This window comes from Canis lupus, chromosome 19 (assembly GCF_048164855.1).
Source record: "Canis lupus baileyi chromosome 19, mCanLup2.hap1, whole genome shotgun sequence".
Lineage (NCBI taxonomy): Eukaryota > Metazoa > Chordata > Mammalia > Carnivora > Canidae > Canis > Canis lupus.
In genome coordinates this window covers 52,326,868-52,344,474 of record NC_132856.1, presented here as the reverse complement: position 1 = coordinate 52,344,474, position 17,607 = coordinate 52,326,868, and the positions used below count along the sequence as shown (strand labels likewise).

General features: G+C 53.1%; 1 protein-coding gene across 5 annotated transcripts in view; it reads left to right on the top strand.

Moving 5' to 3' along the window:
- PDE4A (phosphodiesterase 4A) overlaps nucleotides 1-14,735 on the top strand; it is a 46,760-nt gene extending 32,025 nt beyond the window's left edge. For 4 of the 5 annotated variants that reach the window (XM_072787298.1, XM_072787297.1, XM_072787299.1 and 1 more), the window contains 11 exons: nucleotides 290-339; nucleotides 524-636; nucleotides 4,081-4,174; nucleotides 5,701-5,924; nucleotides 7,037-7,135; nucleotides 7,239-7,403; nucleotides 7,689-7,788; nucleotides 7,914-8,068; nucleotides 8,266-8,388; nucleotides 8,792-8,974; nucleotides 12,112-14,735. In XM_072787298.1, the coding sequence (XP_072643399.1) occupies nucleotides 290-339; nucleotides 524-636; nucleotides 4,081-4,174; nucleotides 5,701-5,924; nucleotides 7,037-7,135; nucleotides 7,239-7,403; nucleotides 7,689-7,788; nucleotides 7,914-8,068; nucleotides 8,266-8,388; nucleotides 8,792-8,974; nucleotides 12,112-12,798 (1,993 nt within the window). In that variant the 3' untranslated portion in view covers nucleotides 12,799-14,735. Of the gene's footprint in view, nucleotides 1-289; nucleotides 340-523; nucleotides 637-2,134; nucleotides 2,552-4,080; nucleotides 4,175-5,700; nucleotides 5,925-7,036; nucleotides 7,136-7,238; nucleotides 7,404-7,688; nucleotides 7,789-7,913; nucleotides 8,069-8,265; nucleotides 8,389-8,791; nucleotides 8,975-12,111 lie in introns of those variants that run through there. The other variant, XM_072787301.1, reaches the window with a different exon arrangement.
- The last annotated feature ends 2,872 nt before the right edge of the window (nucleotides 14,736-17,607 follow it).

Sequence of the window (17,607 nt, the reverse complement as noted above, 5' to 3'; positions counted from 1 at the left end):
GCATGGCTGAGAACTACTGGCCCTTCTGGGAGTTAGGGGAGAGATGGTCAAGGAAGCAGGAACTTTGGATACGAAGGACCAGTCCCTACCGCTGATCAGCGGCCTCACTTCTTTGAGCCCATTTCCTCATCTATAAAATGGATTCTTACGAGGCTTTCTGAGGGGCTGCAGGCTGAGTACATGGGACACACTGAGCGCTCAGAAAAAGGAAAACTGGCATTATTCATGCAAAGGGGGAGGCAGGAATCTTGGGCACACAGGCTGATGTTGGAGCCCCATTTCTTTGCAGACGGTCCCCACTGGGCGGCCCAACCCCTGTCTGCAAGGCCACGCTGTCAGGTAACAAAGCCCAGGGGGTGGGAATGGGCCCCTCTTGGTGCTCCAGTGTGTGTGTGTGTTTGGGGGGGAGCCCCTCACCTGGGGGTGGCTGTCTTAACCTTTCCCAGCACCCCTCTCACCTGGTGCAGCCTCAACATCACAGGCTGCGGCCCCTGGCTAACCACCCGTGCTGCCCCTTCCCTAGAAGAGACATGTCAGCAATTGGCCCGGGAGACATTGGAGGAGCTGGACTGGTGTCTGGAGCAGCTGGAGACCATGCAGACCTACCGTTCCGTGAGCGAGATGGCTTCTCACAAGGTGAGACTGTGTCTGGCCCTAGGCCGGGCCTGAGGATGGGGTGGCCACCCATGTTGGGTGAGACCATCCATGGGGTGGGGCCAGTCTCTGGGGCCCCTGGGGTGGGACTAACTTCTGGGTGGGGCCTGGGGTGGAGCTAGTGGGGGCAGAGCCAGTTTGCAGATGGGGCCAGCGGGGTGGGAGTCCATCCCTAGGTGGGGCCAACCCCCTAGGCTGCCTATTCCTGTGGATTTTGACTTCTCCCAGGGGTGGGGCTAGCTGGGTGTATGGGTGGGTGTGGGTGTCTGTACATCTGTATGAAGGCAACCATCTCAGGGGGAGGTTGTCCTATGCTAGAGTCTACAAGCATATATGTGACTAGGTCTGTATGGCCGTCAATTTGTTGGCTACACATTTGGAACACACGGTGGGGTGTGAGGGGATGTTTCAGGCGGGCACATCAGGTCAGGAGTGATGTGCAGATGTGTACCTATGGAAGATGTATGGGTGTGCACAGGCAGTTATACTGGGCTGTAAGTGTGTGGGCTTGTGCCAGAGGAATATGTATATTTACAAGTGTGAGTCGGTGTGGGTATGAATCTGAGTGTGTATCTCCATGTTTGTGACTGTGTGTGTGTGTGTGCGCGTGTGCTTGCAGGGCTGCAGGGGAGGGTACAAGGCTTCTGTGTACAGCTGTGTAGATTGTATACTGCACAACTCCAGAGGGCACCATTCAGAAAGCGGGCACTATGAATGATGTTTCCTGGAGTTGCGCAGCACAGTGGTAGCCCTCGTGGGAGGATGTCTATCAGGAAATGAGTATGCAGGTGGAGGTGTCTGTGTTGGGGGGGTGCATACACCTGTGGGTGGAGATTTGTCTGGGAACATTCGAGTCTGAGGATGATTGTGTCTCTGAGGGTGTGTTGAGCATCTGAGAATGTGACTGTCTCTAAATGTGGGCCTGCAGGTGTGTTGCTGAGATGGTGTGTGTGTGTATTTGTGGGTGTGAGTATGAGCATGCCCTTGTGGATTTCTGGGGGTATGCTTGTGCATATTTGTGTTTGTTTGAAAGTATGTCTGTGGGTGTGTTGAGTGTATGTGAAGTATGTCCAGCATATCTGGGTGTTTGTTCCTAGGTGTGTGTCTCCACGTCTGGGTGTGAGTCTGTGTTCTTGAAAGGGGTGTGTCTGAAAGTGTGTATATCCTGTGAGCTCAACTGTATACCTATAAATGTGTTGGACATCAGAGTTGTGACTGTGTGATGTGTGTTTGTGTGTGTGTGTTGGTGTGGAAGGTGTGTCTCAGAGTGTTTGTGCGTCTGTGAATGTGTAGAGTGTCTGGGTGTGGGTCTTTGTCTCTGGGTGTGTCCATGGAGGGTGTGCATGCCTCCCTGCCCATCCCTGGCAGCCCCCACTGGATCCTGGCTTAGGCCCGTGGGCACTGATGCCCCTTTAATGCCCCCCCACCCCCGGCACCACCTGACGTCGCATGCAGCCTGCCAGTGCTGCAGTGAGCACGCACACGCACACACAGGCGCACACACGGAGCCGAGAGCCTCCGAAGCCACCTCCCGGGACCCTCGCCCTGCCCCCTCATGGGCAGGGGTCCCAGGCCGCCTCCAGCCGCTGCCGCGGGGGGGCCCACCAGGGCCGGGGGCTGGCAGACCATGTAACCAGGGCTGCTGTCGGGAGCGCGGAGGGGAGGGGAGCCCCCAGCCCTGCTGGGCCGGCCCAGGCCCCTCCGCGGCTCCCCCTTGCACTGCCCACCTGCCCAGAACCCCCCCACCCCCACCCACAGTGGCTGTTAACCCCGGGACTCCCCAAGCCCAGCCTCTCTGTGCGGCAGCCCCGAGCGGGGCTAAGATTCCAAGATGCCCTTGGTGGATTTCTTCTGTGAGACCTGCTCCAAGCCGTGGCTGGTGGGCTGGTGGGACCAGGTAGGGGAACTCGGAGTGGAGGATGGGCAGGAGACTGGGCCCTGGCCCTCCCACTCTGGATCCTCCAGCCCCCGGTCTGGGCTGGTGTGTGCAGCTGTGCACGTGTGTGGCCTGGACATGAAACCTTGTGACTGTCTCTGTGTGTGGCCCAGGGCTGGGCGGGGATAGTGGATGGCTGGGGATGTGGGTCTCTTGCTGGGTGTGACTGTCAGTACTCGCCGGTGTGTGTGTCTGCAGTGGTGTGGGGCTGTCTGACCATATGCTGATTTGCCTGGGTCATGATGTGGCCCTCTCTGAGATCAATCATATGGCTCTGATTGTGGTGGTGTGTGTTGGGACATGTTGTGAGCGCAGGGCTGTGTGATTTTTCTGGGGCATGTGACCCCAAGTGTCAGTGACTGCCTTATTGTCTGTGCCCTTTGATTTACGTGTCTGTGGCTGTGTGGAACTGTGTAAGATGGTAGTCTGTGACTCTGTGTGTGGTTGTGTGACTTTGTGGGTCCATCTTATGTGTGGTTGTGTATCTTTCTGTGCAACTGGGGTCTCTGGCAGCACTGGGAGGAGTAAGTGCCCCATCCTGGTGTGGGCTGTGTGAGCTCACCCTTCCTGTCCAGTGTCCCTCCTGCCTTTCTGGACAGAGTCTGCTCCTGCTTTGGGGGTGCTCTGGTGGAGCTTGGGGGCGGGGAACCAATGCCCTTTCTCCTGCATGCACAATGTCACAGCAGACGCTTGTGTGAAGTGGCACGGGGGGACCAGGAGGGACCTCTAAGCCTGGCTCTGGGTATACTCCATTCGTCTGTGCATCCATCCAGCCCTCTGAGGTTGAGGGAGAGGGGGCTATGATGGGAACCCCTCTCCCCTGGGTGACCCAACAAGGTTTCCTCAGCTCACTATTCGCTCCTGCCCCTGCCAAACCTTCTCTTCACCCAGAACTTGCATGCTCTCCTGTAAAGGAAACACTGTATTCTCTCCTTCCAAACTGGGCGGTTGGGAGCTGGGGGCCAGGATGCCTTGGAAGTGGGGTCTCTATCTGGGAAGACTTGGGCCAGGGTAGCTCTGGGAAGGCAAGGGTTAAGGGGCCTGCGGCCTGCCCCCTTTTCCCCCAGCTCAGCAGCTGGTTGGAGGGGGAGTTGCTAAGGAGACTCCCATCACCATGGCGACGGGATTCTCCTGACACCCAATTGGTTCACTGGCAGGCAGGAGCCCCTCCCTTCCACAGGTGCCCCTCTGGCTCCTCCTTTGGGCCCTGGGGAGGAGGAAGTCTCGGGAGGGGTGCCCCCCCTTCCTTAAGAAGGAGGAGTATGCTAGCTGAGTCCTGACTTCTAAGCCTGGGGTCCCCCTCCAGACCTGGGAGGAGAGGAAAGGCTGACCCCTCCCCTCCAGCAGCTTGCTGAGGGCTCTGTTGGCTAAATAGCAAAGTAGGAGGGACTCATGGGGTCTTTAGAAGTTTCTTGGGAGGGGCTGACCTCCCCCACCCTCTGATGCCCTGTCTCCCCATCATTCCTTCCTTCTTGCCTCTTTCACTTTAGTTCAAGAGGATGTTAAACCGTGAACTTACACACCTGTCAGAGATGAGCAGGTCAGGAAACCAGGTCTCTGAGTACATCTCCACCACATTCCTGGGTGAGTGAGGGGCAGCACTTTGTGGGGAGGCTGTGTGCCAGGACTGGAGGGGGACTGCCCCAGACCACAGGTCCTACTGCTGACATCTGCCCAAGGGACTCTGCCCCTTAATTCCTCAAAGATCAAGGTTACCATGCTCTAGATACTCTTGATGCCCCCACGCTCAGAGGGATGTCAACTTTTATTGAACCTCCACATAAAAATATCTCTCCAAGCAGAAAAGCCCCTCTACACTCAGTGGAACCTCAATGGAACTCTCAAATTCAAGACCTCAAGAAACCCACAAACTAAAATAGAACTCTTAAACTTTAAATGCCTCCAGGCTGAAGCCTTCCCCAATTCAGCAGAATGTCCAGACTCAGATTTCCCTCCCACAAACTCAAGAGAGACGCTTACACTCAGTAAGTTCTCAGACTTGGGAGAACCGTTGAGATGCCTACACTCAGTAGGGTTCTCAAACTTTTTTTTTTTTTTTTTTTTTTTTTAGGGTTCTCAAACTTAAGAGAACTGCTGTCCTTAAGAGCCCAGAAAAGTCCCCCAAACTTTAAAAACCCTCCAGGCTGAACAGTCTCCCAAACTCAGTAGAATCCCCCACCTTGATATGACCCCCAAATTCAGTAGAGCCCTCCTCCAGACTTTCCCATACCAACACAGTTATATGGAACACCTCAAATTCATTACAAACCTCAAGCTTGTGGGGAGCTCCAGCTCATCCTAATCTCTGAACCCAAGAGCCCAAGCTGAGACTATCCCCCACGAACTCAGGGTAATTTCATCCTCTCAGTTGATCACCAGAGGTTTCCAAATTCTAGAGACCAGCCCTGCTCCCGAGCTCAAGAGAAGGGTTCAGAGTTTCAAATGGTCCCGCCGGTGGGGGTGTGGCCATGGAGAGTTCTGAGATCCAGCCAATGGGAGCATGGCATGCAAATAACCCCTATTAGGCCTTCTTGGGGACTGGCAGGGCCCCAGGTCACAATGGGTGGCCCGGGCTGGGCTCTGGAAGCCCTTGAAAGCTCAGGAAGAGGGCTCCTGGGGCTGGCCCCCAGGCAGGCTGGTGGCAGAGGGGTGGGCTGGTGGGGGGAGTTCATGGAGCCAGAGACTACCCTTCCCTCCCTCCTCCCAGTGCTCTCCACCCCCACCAGCGCTCTTGGGCACCACGAGGGTGTCTCCCCTGCCCGACAAGTTTCCCTGCCTACACAGAACAGGCAGCGACTCTCTCTAGCATCCCCACCCCGCTTCCTGGCTTCCCATGGCACCCCCCTGCCAAACCTGGCGATTCGACTGGGGCCACCCCATAGCTCCGGACCAGCTCCAGGGTCCCCACTCCAGCCCACCACCTCTCAGAAGAATTCATCCCTTCCTTCTGACTTCCAGCTTATAAGTAACACACAGCATGACCCAAAGGGGTCTGCCCTCCCCAGTGAGGCTTCCCAGGGCATTGGTGGGGAGCAGGGGAGGGGAATTGAGGGCCAGATGAGGGGGTCTCTGCGGGCTACTCATGCTTGCCTCTCCTCCATCTTCTGCAGACAAGCAGAACGAAGTGGAGATTCCATCACCCACAATGAAGGATCGAGAAAAACAGCCAGCCCCACGTCAGAGACCCTCCCAGCAGCCCCCGCCCCCTGGGCCGCAGTTCCAGCCCATGTCTCAGATCACAGGGGTGAAGAAACTGATGCACAGCAGCAGCCTGAATGATTCCAGCATCCCCCGCTTTGGGGTGAAGACAGATCAAGAGGAGCTCCTGGCCCAAGTGAGTGGCGGCTCAGCAGGGGCTGCACTGGAGAGGGACAGGACAGGCCCAAACCATGGCTGGGCACTGGGTCAGTCTGAAATGAAGATTCAGGTATCCTGGTTTATGAGACTCCAAGGAGAGAGGAGAGTAGAGGAAGCAGGATGGGAAGGAGCTAAGTAATAAGACAGTGTCAGCTAGAGTCTGGCCTGAGCCTGACCCCATGAGGAGCTCTGGAGCGTGCACAGCGCCACAGAATTGAGCCCACCTTGAGGCAAGAGTGCTGTGTCAGTCATTGGTGGTGGGCTGCCCCCAGAGCGGACAGCATTGCCTCCTCCGTGTAGCTCCTGTGGGGAGGGGCAAGAGCAGTTTTCTGGAGAACGGAGCAGCATGAGTCTTGCTAAGCAACAGTCCCAGCAGGTGGGGAAGCATACTCTGGTCAGCGAAGGGGATCTCGGCAGATGCCCCATAGCATCCACTACAGGCCAGATCTGGGTTCAGCCCCTGGCTCTTCCATGATACCTAAAGCCAAGAGGCTCTCACACTGGTTCGTATGGCAGGACGTGGTGCACTCTTCTTGTTGGCTCCCTCAGCTGACATCTATTGTAACGTGCAAGCCAGCAGTAGCCAGTGCCACATTCACTCACCCAGTGCTTATTGAGCACCTACTACATGCTGGCACTGTTCTGGGTTCTAGGGAGACATGGAAAACCAGCCCATGTTTCTTTCCCCCTGAGCAGTTTAGCTCAGAGGTTAAACTGTGCTTTGGGACCAGCCAAGCTGAGTGCACGTTTCAGCTTTGCCACTGAGATGCAGGGTCTTGGGTAAGTCTCCTTGTTCCTATGAGCTTTAGGTCTCAAACCAAGTGAATGAGATCAAGCAGTGTAATGCTTGGCAGATAATCATCACTCAGTCCACAGTTGCTGTGGTTGCTTTGTTATCTTCTGGCCCAGTAGGACATGGACAGTAACTTCTGTGCTGCTGAGCATGTCACCCACTGGGTGAGCAATAATGGTGCTCTTTTCAGACCAGTGCTCTGAATTTCTAGGAAAGAGTAAAGAGGGGTGAAGATCACCCAAGTGGGTAGGGGCTTGGCCCTGGGTCTTGTGACCTCTGGCCTCCGATTCCACCAGGAACTGGAGAACCTGAACAAGTGGGGCCTGAACATCTTCTGCGTCTCAGAATATGCTGGAGGCCGTTCACTCAGCTGCATCATGTACACGATATTTCAGGTAAGATGGGCTGAGTGGAGCAGAGCATGAGGGAGGGGGCAGGGTGGGGAGCAGAGAGCCAGCAGGAATCACTGCCCCCCCCCCCATACCTACTTACCCTCAGGAACGGGACCTGCTAAAGAAGTTCCGCATCCCAGTGGACACCATGGTGACTTATATGCTGACCCTGGAGGACCACTACCATCCCGATGTGGCTTACCACAACAGCTTGCACGCGGCCGATGTGCTGCAGTCTACCCATGTGCTGCTGGCAACACCCGCGCTAGATGTGAGCACGGCCTGGCCCCCGAGTCCCTCCCCACTCCATCTCCCATGTCCTGTTTGTCTGTCTGGCCCCCGAGTCTCCCCAACCCCATCTCCCATATCTTGTTTGTCTATCTGGCCTTAGGTCTTTGACCTCCATCCCTCTCTGATCCTGTTCCTCTTTCTGATCCTTATTTCACTCTCCTGATCCCCCCTTTGTGACACCCCCATCTCTCTCTTATCCTGTCTCTCAGACCCCTCCCTAATCTTTCTAACCCATCTCTCTCCGACCCCCACTCTCTGCCCCTAGGCTGTGTTCACGGACCTGGAGATTCTTGCCGCCCTCTTCGCGGCTGCCATTCATGATGTGGACCATCCTGGGGTCTCCAACCAGTTCCTCATCAACACCAGTGAGTGGCCCCCCCACGGGGGTGGGGCCTGCCGGGTTGGAGGCGGGGCCTTCGCTGCCCCACCCCACAAGGCTCCCGGTTGGCTCCTGCCCTCCCCTGACCCCCTGCCTGGGCCTGGGCTGCAGATTCGGAGCTGGCGCTCATGTACAACGATGAGTCGGTGCTGGAGAACCACCACCTGGCCGTGGGCTTCAAGCTGCTGCAGGAAGACAACTGTGACATCTTCCAGAACCTCAGCAAGCGCCAGCGGCAGAGCCTGCGCAAGATGGTCATCGACATGGTGGGCGGGGCCGGGGGAGGGGACGATGCCTTTGAGGCTTGGGGAGCCGCAGGGTCTGAGTACAGAACTGGTTGCCCCAAGGAGAGGCATCCCTTGGTGGGGGAGGAGGACTGTGGCGGCTGCAGATGGGTTGTGTAGAGTGAAAACTTGAGAGGCACAGGGCTTCGGCAGCCCCTGTGACACCCCCAAACCCACAGGTGCTGGCCACGGACATGTCCAAACACATGACCCTCCTGGCAGACCTGAAGACCATGGTGGAGACCAAGAAAGTGACCAGCTCGGGGGTCCTCCTGCTGGACAACTACTCTGACCGTATCCAGGTGCTCGCCCACACACCATAGAAGGAGTCTAGGCCTCCTCTCTTCCTCTCTGCTCTTTGGGTCTGGGTGGCTTCCCTCCCTCAGCCTCTGGCTCCCCTGTTGCCCATCTTCCTGTCTCTTTCTTTTCTCTCTCCCTCCCATCTCTCCCTCACAACCACCATCTCCTGCCATCCCTCCTCATTTCTTCTTCCCTTCCTTCATTAACCGTTTCCTGTCTCCTCCTCCCCCAACGCAGCCTTCTTTCCTCTCCCCCTACCTTTCTGTCTCCTTTCTTCATTTCCCCTCCCTCCCTCCATATCCCCACTACCCCTTCACACTCTCCCCATAAAGGGGGTGGTAAGGGAGCATGAGCCCCCACACTGGAATAGGGGCATGGCCTCTGAAGGCCCCCCACCTCATGCAGGTCCTTCGGAACATGGTGCACTGTGCAGACCTCAGCAACCCCACCAAGCCACTGGAGCTGTACCGCCAGTGGACTGACCGCATCATGGCCGAGTTCTTTCAGCAGGGTGACCGTGAACGTGAGCGGGGCATGGAGATCAGCCCCATGTGCGACAAGCACACAGCCTCGGTAGAGAAGTCTCAGGTACAGTTCTATAGCCCCTATGGAAGGCAGCAGGGTGGCCCTTCCCTGCCCATGCTGGCCAGGAGCTTCAAGGCCTAGAAGCTCCTCCTGCCCTGCCTCTCTACAAAGTCAAGTTTTTCCATTTGCTTTTTTCCTTTTCATCTTGATGGGAAATTTGTAGCATGTTCTCTCCTACAGAACAAGCAAACTGTGGACTCACAACTTGGAGACCTGAGTCACACAGATCGAACTCATTTGTAGCCACCAAATAGCATTAATGATAATACTTACCCAGTTCTTAGTTACAGATCTTACATCAATGCAGCCTCTCAGCTTCCCTGTAACCTGGTCACTGATCTTGTCCTCGATTTTTGGTGGTTGTTTTTGTTTTTGTTTTTAACACGTATTTATTTATTTGAGAGAGTTAGCACCAGGGGAGGGCTGGGCAGTAGGGGTGTTGGGGGGAGGGACAGAGGAAGAGGGAGAAGCAGACTCCCCACTGAGCAGGGAGTCCCATGAGGGGCTCAATCCCAGGACCCTGGGATCATGACCTGAGCCGAAGGCAGATGCTTATCCTTGATTTTTGGTGGATTTTGAAATGAGATGCAATGATTCGTCATCGTGTGCTATTTAACTTAACAAGAGGTACAGAAACACAATCTTGTTTGTAAAGTGTGAACGTGAAAGTTTCTCACCCTCCCTACTTCCGGTCTCTTCCCTGGTGAGACCTATTTTTCCCTGGTTCACTGCGCATGCCTTTCCAGACCAGCGTTTACCCAGTGTTGGTACTGTGGACATTTGGGGCCTGCATCGTTCTCTGTCCCAGGGGCTGTCCTGTGCATGGTAGGGTGTAGAGCAGCATCCCTGGTCTCCATCCTCCCCTTCCAGTTATAGCAACCCAAAATATCTCTAGATGCTTCCAAATATCCCCTGAGCATGCAGATCACCCCCATCCTCCAGCTCCTGGGAAAACCAATTTCATACATTTTATGATAGAGTTCTGTTTGTGCAACTTAATAGTAATAAGTTTTGCTTTTTTTTTTAAGATTTTTTATTTATTTATCAGAGACACAGAGAGAGAGAGACAGACAGACAGAGACAGAGAGGGAGAGAGAGAGAGAGAGAGAGACAGGTAGAGGGAGAAGCAGGCTCTATGCTGGGACCCTGATGTGGGACTCGATCCCTGGTCTCCAGGATCACTCCTGGGCTGAAGGCAGCGCTAAACTGCTAAGCCACCAGGACTGCCCTGCTTTTTTTTTAAATATGAATTTTAGGGGATCCCTGAGTGGCTCCACAGTTTAGCGCCTGCCTTTGGCCCAGGGCGCGATCCTGGAGTCCTGGGATCGAGTCCCACATCGGGCTCCCTGCATGGAGCCTGCTTCTCCCTCTGCCTGTGTCTCTGCCTCTCTTTCTCTCTCTCTGTCTATGAATAAGTAATAAATAAGATCTTAAAATAAAATAAAATAAAATAAAATAAAATAAAATAAAATAAAAATGAATTTTATCAACATATACTTATTTTTTTGCAGCTTGCCTTTTTTCCAAGCAATGACTTGGAGATCTAAGTTTCTACACATAGATTTAGCTCATCCTTTAAAAAAAAAAAAAGATTTATTTATTTGAAAAAGAGAGAGAGTATGCACATGGGGGGAGGGGTACAGGAAGAGGAAGAAACAGACTCCCCGCTGAGCAGGAAGCTTGATGCAGGGCTCAATCCCAGGACCCTGAGATCAAGACCTGAGCCAAAGGCAAGCACTTAACCTACTGAGCCACCCAGGAACCCCTAGCTCATTCTTTTTTTTTTTTTAGATTTTATTTACTTATTCATGAGAGATACACAGAGGCAGAGACATAGGCAGAGGGAGAAGCAGACTCCCTGTGGGGAGCCCGATGCAGCACTCGATCCCAGGACCCTGGGATCACACTCTGAGCTGAAGTCTGGTGGTAGCAAACACTCAATAAACGTTTGCTTTGTAAGTGTAACCATTCCCGCTAGCAATCTTCTTTATACTACTGTTACTTAAAAAGTTTTGTTTTCATAGATCACACAAAGATAAACGTCCCTCTTGCCTCTGGCCCAGTGATCACAAGTGCTAAATTTAAAAAAAAATATTTTATTTATTTACTCATGAGAGAGAGACACAGAGAGAGGCGGAGACACAGGCAGAGAGGGAAGCAGACTCCCTGTGGGGAGCCCGATGCGGGACTCAAACCCAGGACCCCAGGATCACCCCTTGAGCCGAAGGTAGATGCTCAACCACTGAGCCACCCAGGCATCCCCTAACTCACTCTTTTTGACTATTGTATGGTATTCTCACAGATATAGATAGGTAGTGGTTTCTGGGAAGACATGGTTTTTCTCCTGTGGCTGGACATTGAGGTGTTGAGGAGTTAAAATTCACAGTGACTCAAACAAGATAAGCCTTCATTTTTTTTCCCTCTTATGTAAAAAGGCCTAGAGAAAGAATTTAGCTCCCTTTGGCTCCATGAAATTGTCAGGTACCTAGGAGACTTCTATCATCCGAAGCGTGGGGCCTCTGTCCCCAGAGATCCGTCTCATGGTCACAGATGCTGTTGAAGCTGTAGCCATTCTGGCTACGTAGCAGGGAGGAAAGGTCTCTGCCAGCTGAGGCAGCACCCCTACCCTCTACTCCCACCCCAGCTCCCATCTTCCATCTACCTGTGGTCACATTGCCACCCCTTTATTTTTTTTTTGCAAAAGTGGCTGGGAAATGTAGTTTTCAGCTGTATGGGGGGAAGCATTGCCTCCACCAAGAAAAATCAAGATTCTGTTAACAAGGAGGAAAGGTAATATCACAGTGAGTTAACCAATACTTTGCCGTGGAGTTAAATTTCTAGTTTTTCTTCATTGTAAAAAAATGTCATTATTACTATCTGTGGGGTACCACAATTTTTTAAAACTAATTGCCAGCCAACCAATATCTGAAGGTTTCCAGTATTTGTTTGCATCTCATGTGTAAAGTTTTTTTTTTTTTTTTTCTTATCAGTGCAAGAGTTTTTCCAGGGTGGATCTGGAGAAGCAAGACTGCTAGGCTAAATGCTGTCAACATCTTGCAAATTTTACTAGATCCCACAGCATGGCAGGACAATCTGCACCAGCGGACCACCAGTTTTTATCTTTGTTCCTTCTCTTCCAGGTGGGTTTCATCGACTATATTGTACACCCACTGTGGGAGACGTGGGCTGACCTGGTCCATCCAGATGCACAGGAGATCCTGGACACATTGGAGGACAACCGGGACTGGTACTACAGTGCCATTAGGCAGAGCCCGTCACCACCTCCAGAAGAGGAGCCAAGAAGGCCAGGCCACCCACCCCCACCTGATAAGTTCCAATTTGAGCTGACACTGGAGGAGGAAGAGGAGGAGGAGGTGTCTACTGCCCCAGGTGCATTCGAAGTACAGGGATTGTCCATGGCTCAGGATCCGTCCCCAGCCGAGGACCTGTTGGAGGCTGATGGCCAGGATATGCCCATGGAGGTGAAGGTAGAGGAACCGTGCTTCACACAGCAAGCAGACTCAGCAGATAGTGTGGCTGCAGGCAAGGACAAGGCCAGGTCCCCAGATGCATCCGTGGATGCTGTGGGCTGTGGTGGCCCCCTGGCCCTGTCTGTCAAGAGCCCCCCTCTGCCTGCTTTGAGGACCCTGCCCCCTCCAGAGGAAGCCCCGGGCCTCCCGGGCCTCCCCTCCATGGCGGCCGAGGTGGGGGCCCAAAAAGAGCAGGCTGCCAAGAGGGCGTGCAGTGCGTGCACGGGAACATCTGGCGAGGACCCCCCGACCCCCCCAGCTCCTGGCGGGTGGGGATCAGCCGGAGGTCCTACCTGAGTCCCAGGCCCTACTCCCTGTTGCTCTCCCTGCCTCCCTCCACCACCACCATCACCCCCCGACCACCTCCGCCACTGCCTCAAAGACTCTTGGGCCTCCCAAGAAAAAAGAAAACAGAAAAGTGGGTTTTTTTCTCTTTTCTTTTTTTCCTCTTTCCCCCCACCCCCACCCATGGGGCCTCTTTTTGGAGGTGGGGGCTGGGGAATAAGGGGCGGAGGTCCCGGAAGGGATTTTATTTTTGGAATTTTAATTGTTACATTTTTAGAAAAAGAAAAAAAAAAAAAACCAGGATAAAACACAGCCACTGTAGACGCTCCTGTTCCCCCCACCGACTACACCCCTTGTGTCCCTCCCAGTGCGTCCCCCCCTCCCCAGGTCCCAGGCTCAGTCTTCCGGCCTCCTAGGGCTCCCTGCCTGGGCCCAAGCAGGCATCACGCCTCCCTCCAGGTTTTTCTTCTGAATTTTGGAGGGTCCCTGGAACCCCACCAGGAATAGCCATTCTGGGCAGGGTGCTCAGAGGGGGCTGTCACCGTGGGAGGCCCCAGCTCCAGCCCCTCTCTGGTTCACCGCCCACCCCACTCCCCCAAAGTCTTCCACCTCATTTTGCACAAACCTGGCAATACTAACTTGGGGGACAGGGGAAGCTGTGTGCTTTAAGATGTAGCAGAGGGGGGTGTTGGAGGGACGTTCACACCACCAACCTGGGGTCTGAGGTTTGAGGAGAGCCTGATCCCCCCCTTGGCTTGCCATCCCTTTCCCCTTCCACTTTGGGTTCTGTTTGAGTTTTCTCCATTTTGGGGGGGTGGCTCTGAACCACACCCCTCCTTCCAGCTGCTTCTCCTCTTGTTTCTGCCTTAATGATGCCCATGGCTGTAGGAGAGGGGTTTGCAGTAGCTCCCACCTTCACGTTGTGTGGGGTGCGGCCAGGCCCAGAGCCCCCCTCCTGGGCACCCCCCCCTCCAGCATCCTCCTGACCCCCTTCATGACCCTTTGCCCTAGGAGGAAGCAATAACAGTGTACATGCACATCCCCTTTCTGGGCAGCCCTTCCCACCCTGGCACCAACCAAAGTCATTTCTCCTTCACCCCCACCTGGCCACACTACCCCACCACCCTTAGCTATTCCTGGAGCAATACAACAGACAGATGCAAGGCTACTCTTCTCCAAGCCATGGGGGACTGTTTGGAAGGAAAGACCCCCCCTCCCTCCCCATCTTCCTCCTCTTTTATGCCCCCCCAGCCCAATTCTGCAGCTGGGCAAGGCAGGGCCTCTCTCTCATTCCCCCGCCCCCAATTCTGAGCACACGGTACTGTAGCCCCCAGCCGCCCCCAGCCTTCCATCTGTCTGTCCGTCCCCGTGGGATGTACCACCCACCCCCACTCCCACAATGCTGTACAGGGTTCATTTTTGTAGCAAAAGTAGTTTCTGTCCCAGCCAGTGACTGGAGTGGGACTTCTTTGGGTTTTCTTTCTTTTCTCTCTCTCTCTCTCTCTTTTTTTTTTTTTTGTACATATTGTATGGTTGGTTTGTAAATTATTCTACAGAGGCAAAAAGGGAAAATAAACTTGCCCTTCCCCAGCTGACCCAGTCAGGGGAAGGAGGGGTGGGGTCTCCCAGAGAAAGAGTACCCACTCCCACTGTATTATACAAACTGTACCATAGACCCCAAATGGGTGGATTCGGCGCTGCCGCTTGATGGGAAGTCGTGTCATTGTAGGGGGCGAGGGCTGAGCAGAGCCTGCCCCTTCCCCCTTACCCAGGTGTGACTGGTGAGATGGAACCCCACCCCCAATCAGGGCTCCTCTCCCCAGCGGGGGGCACGGGACCCCCGCCCTGTGCTGCTCTTGTGTTGTCCACTTTGACGATCAATCAGTCGGTCCGTTGATCGATAATCAATCCTTTGATCTTGTCTCCAATTAAACCGAGGCTTTCACTGATCTTCCTGTCTTATGTGACTTCCTTTCCCACCCTGTTTTTGGTGGGTGCACCTCTCCTGCGCTGTCTGCCTGGGGTGGGGATAAGGCAAAAGGAAGGTTCTGTCCCCATCTCACCCCAAGCAGATAGAACTTGAACGGAGTGCATTGTGTGGCGGGGGGCAGACCCCCCCCAGGCCTGGGCCAGGTGCTGCCTCAGGGACTCCAGGTGAGGTTCAAACCAGTCTTCAGAGGCCAACAGACGTAGGTAAACCCTACTTCCCCTACACAGCGTATCTGACATAACTCTTGGGTACTTCTGGAATCTCAGAGTCATTCCTGGAAACCTCAAGGGGGCCTGATTGATAATGCCTCCACCATCTGGCTGCCAGGCCATGATAAAAGGTTCTCTGGTCAAATTCTGCCGTGCAGACATTAAACTTGATAAACTGGCACAAGAGAATTTATTTACCTCTATGAGTTCTATGAATTCCCAGTTTCCTGGCCATTTTTTTTTAAGATTTTATGTATTTATTCATGAGACACAAAGACACATAGAAGCAGAGGGAGAGGTAGGCTCCCTGTGGGGAGCCTGATGCAAGACTGGATCCCAGTATCCTGGGATCATGACCTGAGCCAAAGGCAGATGCCCAACCGACTGAGCCACCCAGGCGCCCCAAGATTTTATTATTATTTTTCTTTTTTAAGATTCCATTCATGAGAGACACACAGAGAGAGGCAGAGGGAGAAGTAGGCTCCATGCAGGGAGCCCGATGTGGGACTCGATCCCGGGTCTCCAGGATCAGGCCCTGGGCTAAAGGCGGCACTAAACCGCTAAGCCACCCCGGCTGACCACTCACAGTCATTTGATCAAGAGTGGTATGATCAGCTCTATTGGCTGAGCCAGACAAGTGCCCCCAAACCTGAACATCTTAAGGGCAGGGCTCTGTGTTGCTTTGAGCCTGTAAGTCTTGTGATTGGTATCAGGAGAGCCGAATCCTCCCAAATTTACCCACCAGACTGCCTTGGGATGGAAGCTGTTCTACTTGCATGTTCATTCAAGGTTGGGGAGTGAGTGACTTTCAGATATTTTAACCAATCCGCATATTTGAATACTGTTAATTCCGCTCAAGGGATCCTGTTTTTTCCAACCTTTATCAGCCTAATTGACAAACCCTTGATCTCACCGATGTTTCTGACATTCATTTATGCTAATGAGAATTTCCCAAGGGGATAAAGATATGGCTAACAGAATCATTTGTGATTTGAGCTTTTGGTTTAGAATCCTGGCTGCCTCTGCGGTGTGATAAATTGAGATCCACACATACACAGCACTTAAGTGGTTAAGTGCAGTGCGGTCAAAAGATATATATATTCACAGCATGTGTGTTTTGAAACAAATTGAGGGCAGCTTCCTTGGATCTAAGAAGAGGTTGGCTTGCCTACTCTACTATTCCTGTCTAGTTATCAGGGAGTACTTTAGATCCCAGCTCCAGCTGTGTGACCTTGGGCATGATCTCTGACCTTCCATTGTCTCATCTATAAAGTTAGGATAACAAAAATCCCAGTCTAGAGCAGAGCTGTCCAGTGAAACCTAAGATGATGGGAATGTTCTATCTGTGCTATCCAATGTGGTGGCGACTAGCCACAAGTGGCCGTTAAGCACTTGAAATGTGGCTAGTGCAACTGAGGAGCTGGAGTTTTCATTTTCCTTTTACCTTAAGTACCAACATGCAGCCAATGACTCCCATCTGAGACTGTACAGTTCTGGAACTCTAGAGGGCGAATGTATAGGATTTAGCAGGTACAAAGATTTGCAGGCTTCACTGTGGTTTGAAGACATTATAGTATGTAGATATCCTGACCCAGAAGAGTGGGGTCCAGCCTGCACCCAGAAAGGGGAGAAAAAAAAAAGGCTGGAAAACTAGGTAGAAGTTTCCAGGGAATCTGAACTTTGTGCAAGAAGTAAAGAAGAGACAGACGTTTTCCCGAGAGTGTTTCAAAGGGAGGCAGAGTCGGGGAAAGGGTGTCGGGCTGAGGGTCAGGAGGCGACAGCACCAATCTCAGGCTTCAGGGGAGGGCTGATGAGTCTTCTTGCTCTGGACCTCGGTTACCCTAAGTGTAAGCATGATGTCCCAAATGCCTCCTCCGTTGGGACACTGTGACAATCTGAGAATGTGAGTCAGAGGGCAGAAGTGGGCATGTGACCACCAGCTGGCTCTTTAAAATCCTCGTGGTGGGGAGTTCATCTCTCCTCAGGCGAAGGTGGCCTAGGGCAGTGAGGCACAGCACCAAGGCCTTGTAATCTGAAGAAGACAGGGAAACCTGGGGAAGGGGTGGAGTCAGATCAAATTAAAGTTGACATCAGCCACCTCCAAACAAGCTATGTGGTCTGGGACAAACGGTTCTGGCTCTTCCAGCCTTTAGAGGGTCGTGCCCTGTGCCAAACTCATTAGGTGGATTGTCTTATTGGCCCTCCAGCAGTCCTGGAGATATATACTATTATAGGAAACTGAGGCCTGGAAGTGATCTAACGCCATTGAGGGAAGGCAGAGACCTCACTTCACCTATTGTCTGTTCCACAATGATAACTACTAGATAATGACCTGATACTTTCATTATCATCGCTCCTTTTTTTTTTTTAGCCCAACATGGGGCTTGAACTCCCCACCCCGAGATCAAGCATCACATGTTCCACCAAGCCAGCCCGCTGCTCCTATTATTGCTACTTTATTCCACCTGCACAAAATCCTGAGACAGATAATATTTCTCCCTCTTTCACGGAATAAAAATATAAAGATGTACAAATTAAAACACTTGTTTTTATTTTTAAAATTTGTTTAGTTTTGGGGATCCCTGGGTGGCTCAGCGGTTTAGCGCCTGCCTTCTGCCCACG